At 50.3% G+C, this 12,410-nt stretch overlaps 4 protein-coding genes across 4 annotated transcripts; 3 read left to right on the forward strand and 1 right to left on the reverse strand.

Moving 5' to 3' along the window:
* Nucleotides 1-20: 20 nt before the first annotated feature.
* On the forward strand, nucleotides 21-5,855 carry HETIRDRAFT_120530 (uncharacterized protein; the record flags this gene model as incomplete). The annotated part of the gene is made up of 7 exons (XM_009555067.1): nucleotides 21-60; nucleotides 183-1,028; nucleotides 1,088-1,507; nucleotides 1,559-2,044; nucleotides 2,107-2,816; nucleotides 2,868-4,132; nucleotides 4,187-5,855. The coding sequence occupies 7 exons, from the start codon at nucleotides 21-23 to the stop codon at nucleotides 5,853-5,855; spliced, it is 5,436 nt and encodes a 1,811-aa protein (XP_009553362.1).
* A 1,630-nt stretch (nucleotides 5,856-7,485) lies between these two features.
* On the forward strand, nucleotides 7,486-9,002 carry HETIRDRAFT_431094 (uncharacterized protein; the record flags this gene model as incomplete). Its single annotated transcript, XM_009555068.1, has 7 exons — nucleotides 7,486-7,509; nucleotides 7,628-7,700; nucleotides 7,866-7,928; nucleotides 7,994-8,070; nucleotides 8,127-8,189; nucleotides 8,232-8,280; nucleotides 8,344-9,002. 7 exons carry the CDS (start codon nucleotides 7,486-7,488, stop codon nucleotides 9,000-9,002), a joined length of 1,008 nt encoding a protein of 335 aa, XP_009553363.1.
* On the reverse strand, nucleotides 9,001-11,148 carry HETIRDRAFT_149018 (glycoside hydrolase family 16 protein). The gene is made up of 13 exons (XM_009555069.1): nucleotides 10,733-11,148; nucleotides 10,643-10,678; nucleotides 10,577-10,588; nucleotides 10,404-10,520; nucleotides 10,278-10,354; nucleotides 10,175-10,221; nucleotides 10,046-10,118; nucleotides 9,948-9,991; nucleotides 9,731-9,896; nucleotides 9,539-9,679; nucleotides 9,471-9,485; nucleotides 9,313-9,395; nucleotides 9,001-9,264 (listed from the first exon to the last, which is right to left on the reverse strand). Exons 1-13 carry the CDS (start codon nucleotides 11,002-11,004, stop codon nucleotides 9,100-9,102), a joined length of 1,248 nt encoding a protein of 415 aa, XP_009553364.1. The 5' UTR covers nucleotides 11,005-11,148; the 3' UTR covers nucleotides 9,001-9,099.
* Nucleotides 11,149-11,325: 177 nt separating this feature from the next.
* HETIRDRAFT_423513 (uncharacterized protein) lies at nucleotides 11,326-12,406 on the forward strand (the record flags this gene model as incomplete). Its single annotated transcript, XM_009555070.1, has 4 exons — nucleotides 11,326-11,490; nucleotides 11,551-11,581; nucleotides 11,634-11,690; nucleotides 11,748-12,406. The coding sequence occupies 4 exons, from the start codon at nucleotides 11,326-11,328 to the stop codon at nucleotides 12,404-12,406; spliced, it is 912 nt and encodes a 303-aa protein (XP_009553365.1).
* Between the last annotated feature and the right edge of the window lie 4 nt (nucleotides 12,407-12,410).

Genomic DNA, 12,410 nt, shown 5'->3' on the forward strand with positions numbered 1-12,410 from the left:
GTATGAATATTTGAACGAAGATGTCTACGCAGAGGAGTGGAAGGGGAGGCTCGCGTGACTGTGAGATCCTTACGTATTCGATGGATCTCCAGTTCGCCCACGTGTGACTCTCGACGCGACGCTATTGTGGCACAACGCGCCTGCCACTGTTCCTCCAGCTCTCTCTTGTATTCTCTCTCCAGCATCCACTTGTTTATTCAAACGCCTCGTTCTGGACGAACGTATGTCTCACCCTTGGAAATCACCCGTCGCTCCATTGCCCCTTAACCCCGCACCCGCACAACACACAACGTCGCGACATGGGGCGCTTCGTCCTCCAATCTTCAACCCATATGATAAGTTTTCGCGATCACAATTCGACTCGTGGATTGGAGACATCACTAGCGCGCTCAGAAAGGCACTCCGAAGAGAGGAAGAGCCCAACAAACTAAAAGGCGATACGTCCCAAGTTAGCGACGCACCCTTGCGGGCTCGAGAAACCTCCGAGGATGAGGTGAGTCTATCAGAAGGACAAAATGTGGGTGAGAGCACGGAAGAGGGTGGAGAGGAGTCCGACGAGGCTCTGGAAGACTCTTTCGCGCATCTTCAGTCTCGAAACTCAAAGGGCAAAGCGAAAGATACGAGCGAAGGACGCGGATCCGGCAAAGGCGACATCGACCAACCGATTCAGATACTCGACGAGTCTGAAGAAGAAGAAGAAGTGAACCAGGAGCACTCGGATGAGGGAGCGCACCGTGACTCATCAGAAGACTTCTCCGATAGTGATGAAGAGGAGGGAGAGGAACACCCAGAGAATGTTGCGAGCACAAAGAATGTCATCGAACTCGTATCATCAGACGAGGATGATGATGGTCATGATGAAGGTCAGGAGCACAATGAGTCGGATGAGTCGGAGGAATTCGATGCGCAGCAGATGATTTTCGACGCTCAACAAAAACAAGATGAGGACGAGGACGAAGAAGTAGAAAGTGAGATCGATGATCTCCCTCATGCAGAGAGTGACGATCAAGATGACGAGGCAGAAGAAGGTGCGCTTCATTTCCTCGCATCAATATGCTTTTCGCTGACATTATATGCTCCTACGCAGAATTTTTGCCAATATCCCCGACAAAGTTCACGGAGCCTGAAGTCGAGCTCCCGGATCCATGGGAAGGCCCACGCACTTATGCAGAAGACTTCTATGCCGGTGGGGATCTTGTTGCCCCTGCCGCTGCAGGGCTCACCCCCAATAACCTCACGCCACTGGACATGACTCCCGCCGAAAGTCCTCGCGGAGACTTGGTTATCTTTCCGGATGCTGATGAGGCCTTTACAATCACGCCAGGCGTACTCTCACGATCACCGTCTCCGGAAATCATTGAAGTAGACACAGAGGGGTTGCCAAAGTCCAGCCCTCCGCCTGCTTTATCTGACGAGGATGCGGAGAATGGTGATGAAGGGTTAAATGATGAGCACCTTGACAATGAAGATCTATATGGTGACCTTGCTAATACTGTTCGTGGGTCAGGTAAGTTTGATTCCAGATCTCACAGTTTGAATTCACACTTACGCGCCATAGCTCAAAGGGAAAATCAGGATGATCGCGCTCGCGCGCTCGCTTTCGATTGGAATTGGCCACCTGCATTTTCTGGACGCGTTGCCACCCGCCCTGGGCATCTTGACAGTGAAGGCGTTCAATATGAGGATGCCGAAGATGCCAATAGGGATGAAGATGACGACGAGGATTCGTTCGGTGCGCTTCCCCTCGGTACAAGCGATCTCGATGTGCCTGAGAAGTGGGCCGCTGGTGCAGATGATGGTCAGAACGACGATGAGAAATTAGGTCAAGTCCATGAAGGGCTGGACGAGGTGCACGAAGAGCAAGACGAGGTGTGGGGAGTCGAGCCGCCGATGATAGTCCTTTCCTCCGACGAGGACGAAAAAGAGGATGATCGCATTCCGGAGATGCACTCGATGCCGGGCGGAGAAGACTCGCGACACGTAACACACCATGTTCCCTCCGATCCTGGCTTCGATCCCTTGACCTTAGGCGACTTCGGTGTTGGTGCGTTCCTTTTGTCGTACCAATTTCTCCCTTCCTTGAGACCTCGCATTATTGATACGAAGATTTAGCATATGGCACTGCCGTGGCGGACGCCGAACTCACCTCCCAAACTGTCGATATGCCAGGTCAGCCCCATGGAGAGGAGGGCTTCGGGGACGTCTTTGACTCCTCGTTCATCATCCCGGCCTCCGGTGCGAATACGATGCACGAGAGCGATGTGTCGGATGAACAAATTGAGGCATTTTTTGCGTCGCTTCAACGACAGACCGCAGCAGAGCCGGACAACTCTTCTGTCGTTCAAGATGTTTTCTCAGAAGCAACCGATCTTAAAGAAATCGTCGGTGATTCCTCCTCCAACGTCGTGGACATCGAAGTTGCTGCTGAGGGCCAACTCAACGCCACAACCGGGAACCCGTCCATCGAACTCTCCAATGTGGCGGAAGAGATCTTTGGGGCGGATACCGCCTCTGGTATTGTCGAAGAGATCAACCCTGCTATGGAAATCGATGTTTTTGCACAGTCGTCCGACGAAGGGACACTGCCTGCTGCACAGTCCTCCGCTCCTGATAAGGTCTCAGTATCTACCGTGGAGCGAGAGATGACGGTCTATGTGGTCGAAGAGCTATCACCTGAATCTGAGGCTCTGAGCCCAGGAAAAGAGGATGATCTCCCGGATGTCAGGTCTGCTGCACCTAGCGAAGCTGGCGTTCCTGACTTCAAACTCTCAGATTACTTGGTAGAAGAGGTCAGAACCGAAGGGAGGGTGACAGCTGTATGTTCTCTAATTGGGCAGACTCTTCAAAATATACTGAAATGATTTTAGGAACCCGAGGCAGCGACAGACGAGACTGTACCTAGTGTTGTCCAGCTTGACAATATTTCTGATGCACCTTCTGCTCGTTCACTGGCTGTGGACCTCGAGACCACCTTTGCTCAAGACAACGATACGTCTCCAATTCAACCGACGATCGCACACGCACCCTCCCTCTCTACTTCACCACTGCGCTCAAGCTTTTCTGCTTTCATTCCAGCACCTGTTTCGGCAGACCCGAATGTCCCTGACCCCGCTAGTCGTCCGCATTCCCCTCCACCGCCCTCGCCTTCTTCATCGGCAGCTAAAGTCCAAGCTGCAACGCCATTCGCAACTGCAGCATCCGCGCTCCGTGCTCAGGACTTGGAAGACTCCGGATTCTCTGCCAGAAGCCCTCGTGAAGGCCCCAGTGGGCTGTTTACTCCCGTCCCTGGAAGTTTGGGAGGAGGCACTCCTACACCTTCGGATAGCAGCATTGATGCTTCCGAGGCACCACGACGGGATGCCCAGTCTGTCACGCCCAAAGCAACTTCGAATCTTAGCCTCGCTCCTGTTATCATCGCAGATTACATCGCTCAGGAGGACGCTATTCTTGGGACAGGACCTAGCGATCAAGTTCAGAGTCGCGATTCCTCTGTTGGCGGCGCTACAGACAATACCGCGCAGAACGGTGGCCCCCTTCTGGCTCTCTTCCAACAATATGTTGGCCGGAATCTCTCTTTTGCGCCTATCGCTGTTGCCGCGGGGGAGAATGTGGTCCTTACAACGGAACCAAATAATCTAATAACCGCGGTAGGCGAGCCTGACGCAGAGCAGGATGCTGCATCGGAGTCGACGGCACCACACATACCACTTGAGGGCTCCCCCGATGTAAATGAGGAGGTCGCCGCTCTATCTCCACCCGTCGAGGAGCAGGTCTCCGCCGCTGCTTCGGTTGTGGACACTAAGGCGAAAACGGCATCCTCCGCCGAGGATGATCTGGGCCAACTGCAGCTGTCTTATCCAGAAGGGTCTGTATCTAGTGACGAGCATGTCGGTGTTTCAGCTAGTGCCTCAGTCGATAATCCTCTCGACGCCAGTGAGGACCTCGATGGCGATACTGACGGCGATGGCGACCTCGACGCAGATGCAGATGGTGAGCTGGATCCGGACTACTTCTCTGATGCCGAGCAGGACCCTTTCTTGGTGCGAAGCAGCCATCGCCCCATTCATGTTAATGGTTTCGAACCTCCGTTGGAAAAGACTCACATTGAACCTTCAAAGTCTGAGCTTCCTAGGTAGGTGCTATTTCGGTCTATTCGTTATATATCTTTTTAATTGATTTTTTACAGCACTCCCTTTGAATTTAGCCAAGTTGACGAAGAGAATAGCAGCGAGAGAACTGCGGACAGAACTCCAGAGCGCCCTAGCCCCGACACTGAGATAGCCTCCTCCTCACAGGTGCAAACCGAGAATGCCGATTCCAGCAACGACGAACAATCTAGTGTACCATCTCCCACTGAGTCCAAACCCGCGTCCAGGATGTTAAAAAGAAAAAGAGCATTGCCTTCTCGCTCCATCTCGCCGCGCAGAACGCGATCACAGACGGCGAATGTGACAAAGAAGCAGCCCAAGGGCCAGAGAGCCGCCAAGAACCTTGACAAGGGAAAAGGAAAGGCAAAGGCAGAGGCAGAGGAGCAGGCAGTGCCTGTTGAGGAGGAAATTTCAACGAACGACGCTGTTAGCGACCATGGATCAACCAGCTCGGGCGCTAGTGCTGCGTCTCAGATGCTGATCGCTCCTGGAATGCGCTCCCGTTCACAGTCTTCCGCGTCGGCCACTAGCTCTGCAATTTTCCAGCCCATTCCATCTGGCCGACCGCATATACAACTTGTTCTCCCACCTCTCATGCATACTCACTCGCATGGCTTCATACACCACCATCACGGGCGTGTCCCACCACTGCCGCCTCCTGCTGCGAAACCTGTGTCCTCCGTTCAACCGAAGACGCTCACGAAATCTCGATCTACATCTGCCGAGTTTACTTCGCAGACGTCTCCAAGCCAATTGCGCTCTCCCTCCAGACGTGCACCGCCAACTACGAGCTCTCCTGTCACTCGTTCCAACTGCCGGTTCCACAGAATCAGTGTTCCTTCCCAGGAGGGCGGGTCTCGTTCCTACTTCATCGTTCCAGGCTGTTCTCTTGGCGACGGGGAACTAATGAAAGATGAGGAGATTGATGATCATGGATTTGCCACTCAGGATGACCACGCGCGGATGATCGCTGACATTGAGTCGTTGAATCTCAACTCCTATTTGGTTGGCATCTTGCGCCAGTTGGTTGGTGTTGATCTACTCCGTGAGCAAGAGGTGTTCTATTTACCCAATGCAGGGGAGGGTGTACACAAGCGAACCAAACGCAGGAAATCTGCGGTTGATGAGCTCAAGCGGCGTCAATCCACAGCATCTGCGAGCTATCGTATCCCTGGATCCCCTATCTCCCGCTCCACTACTCCCATGCCCACCTCATTACAGGATTCGGCATCTGCCGGCGTGAGCTCGGGACCGCAGAAAGGCTCCAGGCTGGGTGGCGGATCTACGCTGTCAGGAGATGAGAGCGAGTTAACGGACTACGATGAGCAGGTTGAAGACGCCCCCAAGGCGAAGCGACGAAAACTCTCTCCTACAGAGTCTTCGGCCTCGTCGGCTGCCATACCCTCAGCATCAGCTCCCTTACCATCGCGATCAGCTTCCATTGCCGAGGACGATGCAATCGCCAGTGCCAGCCAGCCTATCGCCATTAGGAAGAGCAAGCGAAGGCCCTTGCATGCTGACGCCATCGCCTACAAGCCAGAAAGGGAGGATACAGAAGAGTCAGGAGATGTTCAAAATTCAAAAGCCAAACGCAAGAAGGACCAGCCTTCGAGAGTCGCGAAGCGGCGTCGGATGGATGAGATCTCTGCGAGCGCACCCAGAGTCAAAAGGTCACGAGCTCGCAAAAGCACTTCTGTGGGAGACTAAGGCATCGTCTCACTGTCCGAGGCTCCAGGTTTGAAGTCTGATATTTGACTACGACATATTTAATTATTGTTACATGTAATTTGTTGCAGTGATCATAATCACACTGCGTTCCTTATTTCCTCCTGCTGGTTTTTTACATGCAGTTCATACAAGTGGGGGGCGTTTGGGAGTTGCCCGATATAATCCTGAACTTGTCGCAGTAGATCGGAGTATGAATCACCTGTCATGGTTTGCAGTTTTCGATCCAACTCATTCAAGTTCTGCGCCAACTTAGCGCTTGACCACCGCCGTCCGTCCTTTTGATCTAGTTCCATGGCTTACAGTACGGCTGATCCCTAGATGGTGGTCAGCCATCTTCGCGAAGATCACAATGAGAACGCTTGGCGCTCAAGAATCAGAAATCAGCATACGGAGTCCAGATTCTGGTCATCAAGAGTGTTCGACGTTCGTAGGCATGCGCTGGCATATTAGAGCAGGGATGTTTGCCAGCGAGTAACCGTCACTCTGACGATGGAGCATACAAGTTGACACAAAGGCACTTGCATAAAAGCATTGTACGAGGAAATACGGGGCGCATACTCCGGCCATGATTCAACTCTCATTTAACTTCCAACGCCTGTCTGTTTTCTCAGTAAATATGCTATACCTTAGAGACGAGACCCTGTCAGGCTACGGGCTCGATGCATCCTGGATTAGCTGGCTTAAGATGAACATTATGAAAATTGCGCTCAACGCCATATGCTACGGCAAGTGCTCCGATGTATCGACTCGCGTTATCTCAGTAATTGAGCGCCGCCACAAGTCTCTTTCTGTCACTGATCATTATAACGTTATACGTATTTTTGTACGTTGAGAAACTCAATGTCTTGCTCTGGTCACTGACCAGCGGATCTAGCTGCCAAGATCTACGCAACTCGCGGGCAAACTAGGTTTTGCTCACTGTCATGCTCGTGATGATCACGATATCGACATCCCATCTTATCCTGAACTTACTCTATTTTTTTTATCGAGCTTGGACCCCTCACCGCTACATATCATGACTCCAATGCACTGTTACGCCGAATGAACAGTGCCCAACAGTTACTCAGAAGAGTTTCCGTATGTCGTTTTCTCAGCTCGGTGATATACTTGAATATACTAAAAATGTCAAAATGAACGACAGTACCTCCTCAGTGACATCATCGTTGTCTGGCGAGCATGGATAATCTGGAAGCATGATGTCAGAGTTCATGTGTTCCTCAGCATTTCTATCTTTGGCACCGTAGTGCCCCCTCAGTATCGACGATGACCTTGAGTTTGGAAGTTTTAGGGTCGTATACTATCTAGCACAGCGGTAGCCTTCAACGTTCAATACCATCTTTTCCTTGTTTCCGATTTCGTCGATCATCTGATACTTTTGGACGTCAGAAACAATCAAAATCCACAGTAATGCGGTCAACAGTGTTCTCGCAGACAGAAAGTTGCACTTATACCTCTATATGAATCTTTCTAGTGTTGGAGGCCCTCCGAGACTGTAGACGTGGTGTACCAAGGTAAATGACGGAAAGAGCATTTGATATTTCCCAAGATGGCGAATTTTCGAAGTTAAATTACAAGACCCGGTCCTACGTACCGGTCCGGCCCCATCTTGATGGCTTCTTCAGCCAGTTATAAGGTACATCTCGACGACCAGCTCTCTCTATGCCCTCAGAACAGCTGCGAGTCTTACTGACTGTATTTACGTTGTCTTCTAACTAACATCTGTCGTACTCACTACTTTTGACTCTTTTCAGAACGACGATGGGCCTCCAGGTCCTGAATCACCTTACATTTATGGGCTCTATAAACACCTCACCGAAGATCTTAGTACATCTCTCGTATTCACGGTACAATTTTGACATGTCAAATTAATCGCAAATGCAGGGTGGGATGTGAAAGTAGTCATCCCAAGCTCCCAGAAATCGTGGATCGGTGCTGTCCTATTCCTATTTGCTCCCAAGCTCTCCTCCTGAATTCCTGGTACGAATACAGGGAAAGCATACCAAATCAAGGATACCATTACGGGCAGATACTTCTATCCTCGAGACCAGGCTGGTGAGATTTCCAACGAGCTATCATTCAATCTCTGACCTTTCAATACTGACTACTCGTCTGAACAGATGGAAATGGCGATGTGTCAGATACACCAAGACCTCTTAGACCAGGAGAGCTCGCTGAATGGATATTATTAGACGGTGTGAGTCTTGGCGCTCATAACACAGCGAATACAGATCCTGATACAAAGTTCTCAAGACACCGGCAACCTGTGCGAACATTGGTCTACATAATCTCTACAAGGGGCAGATCGACTTGTTGGTGAGTATGGTCTATCATCCAAAGCAATATTTACTGATGTAGGCGTGTATGCGTCAGATCTCCGGCCCGAATCTGGGCCGCAACACATCTGGTGCGTGAAAATTCCGCATATTCAACGAGTATATATTGAGACTTGCCTTCCTGGCTTGTGCAGCCGCTTTCGCACTTTCCTCGGGTACGATTGGCGCCGCCCTTTCTTCTTCACTCTCCCAGATTCGTTCTATTGCTCTCTCCTACGGCACTGTCATCCATCCGACCCCAGAGAGTTTCTTTGATCCCGCACACCGCCTCTCAGCACGCATCATGAAACACCTCTATGACAATTGGGGAGCTGACCCTGGAGGAATCCGCTCTGGAGAAATAGATCTTTACAACGTGAATGTGCCGATGGTTGAAGGCCTTCTCGCTTCCGAAGACCTGCCTATCTATTGGACTAAGATCTGGAGGAACACTTATGGACGACTATTCAAGACCATATCACAGACAAATGCTTCGGCTCGTGAGGGCGCTGTATCAGGTGCTGGGCCGGATGGCTCGGTGAAGAGTTCAACACCCATATTGTCGTCACTGCTACCAAAATCTGACGACGCGCTCGACCAAGTAGGGCATCTGATGTTCAAATTTTCCCCTGATATGGGCGGCCTCATCAATCCAGCGGAGAGTACGCTTCCAGACGGATCGGATGGTTGGGCAATGTTGAAGGGTTGGGTGAGCGTCACGCCAATGAGGGCGAGTTTTGCGGAGCCAGACTCCGCGCATGGAATTGAAGCAGACGTACCTTCACAGGATAGGGTTTGGAAAATGAAGCTGTAATCTGCTCGAAAGATAAATGCACTGAATGTGTCTAATGTCCAAAATGCCCGTGACTGGTCGTAAGGTATATACGTGTATTCTCTTCAGCTATCGGTCCCTACATCCATCCATGTACTAAATGTACTAATGAGATCAACGCAATAAGGCCGAGCATCACCGTTGTCATTGGGCCAACACTAGTGTGGACAGCTCGGCTGGAGCTGCGACTAGTGATATTCTGCCTCCGATATACTTTCAAACTGTTGATGATCCAGGAAGCATTCTACAAAAGTCTCAGTGATGATATCCAGACAAGAGGCATGAAACCAACCACAAAATTTCCTGGGTCCATGATGCGATCCGAGCACGTTCCAGGGCATCCTGAGGTGGCATAAGAGTTGCCAGCCCAATCGCCTAGCGAACCACGACAATGAGGCACGAGGATTGCAATGTAAGCTGCTGCTGGGTTTGAAGAGAAGGAGAACATACCGCAAAAAGTGATATCTACGCAATATATTGTCAACAAAATGAAACGAAAGGTCAGGGATGGAACGTACCAAAAATAATAGAGTGATTCACGAAGTACGTCAGGGGATCACAATTATCAGGTGCAAGCATCGCAACGGGAGTCCCCCAGTTTGCGGGATTGGGGCTGCCATCCTTAACATCTTGAGGTACAGCAACCCTGTAGAACCCCCCTAGGAAAGAATCAGATGCAGCCCAACGACCTGCAAAATCTATCGACTCACATACTGCGATACCATCCTGATCCCACTTCATCGCGAACACTCCGCCGCCCTGGCTATCGAATGTAGGGCCATAAGAGGCACGACTCCATTCTGTGATCCCGCACCCTGGGAAGGTATCACCGCTTCCACCTTGGCAATTCAAATTTGGTTGTCCATTAGATGACGCCTGTGATTCTGTGAGCGTGCTATCTAGCTATTTTTCATGTATATGACATACCACAATAGATCCGGTGAAATTGGCTGTTGGTGTTAGTGTGCAACCTAATCCAAGCCATGAGCTACTGGAAGAATTGTGACGTTGGCGCGGGCACGAACCTGGATTTGTGTGCCATGTAACTTGATTGTGTTCATTGTCGTGAACGCCCTCGATGATGTCAATCTCGCCGGTCTGCAAATACAACACCTCAGACAGGGTTCTTCGAAGGTGCAACAAGGATCATTGACCTCAGGCCAAGTACCACTACCGAGAGTCCAAAATGCAGGCCAGACACCTCACGGAATGAGTCAAGCCTCAAATGAGACAATAAAACAGATATCATAAACCTACCACATCCCCAAGGAGCCCTATCAATGTCAAGGATGAAGAGACCAGTGTTATACTGAGCGTAGCTCGACACCCGAACACTGATAATAATGAGCACATAGATCCACTTGCATTCAACGTGAACCGAACCTCTCTCGATATTGGCCAGACGCCAGCCAGTTTGTATCGTCTCCCTTCATTATGACTTGGCTATCGTTTGTCACATACGCAAGTCCATGCGCGATTGCAGTGTCGCGATCGACATAGCTATTGTTTCGAAGTCAAATACAACTCATGGGCAATATTAGCCAGGGAATCATTACTCGACAGTTCCGCTGAATCGGTTGGTATAAGTTGTATGTGAGTACCGTGATCAACAATCAACTCACTGAGTTGGATCACTTTCATTGTAGAACGAGAAATGACTGTTCCGCGGTATTAAATATGGTATCAAGCCCACAATAATAGATAGCACGCACTCAAAAAAATTCGTAGAGTCAAATGTATCCTGGATTATCCAAACATGATCCGTGGTTGAATTAGAAGAGTTGGTGCTGGTACTGGCCAGGACGTCATTATGCCTCTTCGTGACATGTCTCCCAGAGTATGTGCCTTGAGGCCACGAACCAAGTCGCGAGGAAGACAATGTTCTATCATTAAACATTGCATTGGAAAAATCGAGGATTGCGGACGCTCTAGCTGTGGTAGCCAGCAGGAAGAAGGACCAAACTGGAGGAAGTTTATGATACATGGCTGACGATGAAAGTGAGGTTGTGAGGTTATGAATACAGAGAATTGGGAAATGGTCAGGAAAATATGTCTTAGACGTCGAGCAAAGCAAAGAGCATTTGAGGGCTCTGACAATGAGGACAAACGATGGCTTGAACCGCGCCACACCACGACGGAAGAAACGTTCCACGGCACATTGCAAACTTGCTCCGTGCTTAGTCAGGCTGCAGCACTCTCTCTGTACCAGCCTGTACCTGACTCGGCGATCTCAACAGCCAAGCAGCCTGCTACAAGAGTCAACAGACTGTGATGCAGCTGTAGCTGAAACAATTCGTCATCAGCGATGCTCCAGATATTATGGATTTTATCTTTGGTTCTTCTTGTGTTTGTCCTTTTTCTGACGCAGAAGGGGAAGGATCCGTACGGGACATTTCATCTAGCTCTCAACAAGGTGCACGAAGATGAAAGACATCCACAGACTGAATGGCTCAACATGGGCTATTGGAAGGTTTGATCTCTCAAGGACTATATAACCACGAGCGTAGAAGCATTGACTCACACTTCACAGAATACCAGGATCTTTCCCGAGGCTTGCCAAGGTCTGTCTGTCTAAACCCATACGCATCAAAGATATCTTAAATCCTTGCGAAGCCCTGGCCTTACACTTGGTCACAGCTGCAGCCCCTATAGCAGGTGGTCGCGTGCTGGGTATGCATCAGCTGCTGTTTTTTTTTGCAAGATTATGATCTAACAGATTTCACGCAGATGTTGGCCATGGTAGCGGGGACTCTCTCCTGTTGCAGCTTTCCCACCCTGCGATACCTCGACCTAGCCTTCTGTGCGGAATAACCAGCCTTTCAGCACATCATATACGCTCGAAACAACGGGTGGAGGACTTCCTGTCTTCTGATGCAAGTATGAGAGGCCAAACACGCGTAATTCTACATCAATGTGATGCTGTTTGTAGTGTCGACAGCAATGTGGAACACCCCTTGTCCCCATCAGCTTCTGATGAATTTACTACCATCCTCGCACTAGACTGTGCATACCATTTCCACACGCGCTTCGACTTCCTTCAGCAAAGTTATCCTCGTTTGGCACCAGGCGGACGGATTGCCCTTGCAGATATATGTTTCTCGTCCTCGCCGAATAGGTTCTTATCTTCCCTGCTCCCCATTATTCGTATCATGCCCAGAGAGAACATGATCACAAAAGAGCAGTATATCAAGGACCTACAAGAGATCGGGTTTGTTGATATCAGCGTGGAGGATATCACTGACTGGGTATTTCCGGGCTTTCAGAGCTTTTTGGGGAAGCAAGGTGGGGCGTGGAAGTGGTTCGGTAGGATGGTTGGATGGTTGGAGAGGTGGAAGGGGCGTTTCGTGATTGTGACTGCGGCAAGACCTGTTTACCTCCTTGAATAGAAGT

The sequence above is a fragment of the Heterobasidion irregulare genome (assembly GCF_000320585.1).
Source record: "Heterobasidion irregulare TC 32-1 unplaced genomic scaffold scaffold_14, whole genome shotgun sequence".
NCBI lineage: Eukaryota > Fungi > Basidiomycota > Agaricomycetes > Russulales > Bondarzewiaceae > Heterobasidion > Heterobasidion irregulare.

Coding starts and splice junctions, on each gene's coding strand:
- HETIRDRAFT_149018 (XM_009555069.1), bottom strand. CDS start 11,004: ATGTATCATAAACTTCCTCCAGTTTGGTCCTTCTTCCTGCTGGCTACC. Junction 10,355..10,403: donor TCTGGCCAATATCGAGAGAG/GTTCGGTTCACG, acceptor CATTATTATCAG/TGTTCGGGTGTCGAGCTACG. Junction 9,680..9,730: donor TCAGGATGGTATCGCAGTAT/GTGAGTCGATAG, acceptor ATTCTTTCCTAG/GGGGGTTCTACAGGGTTGCT.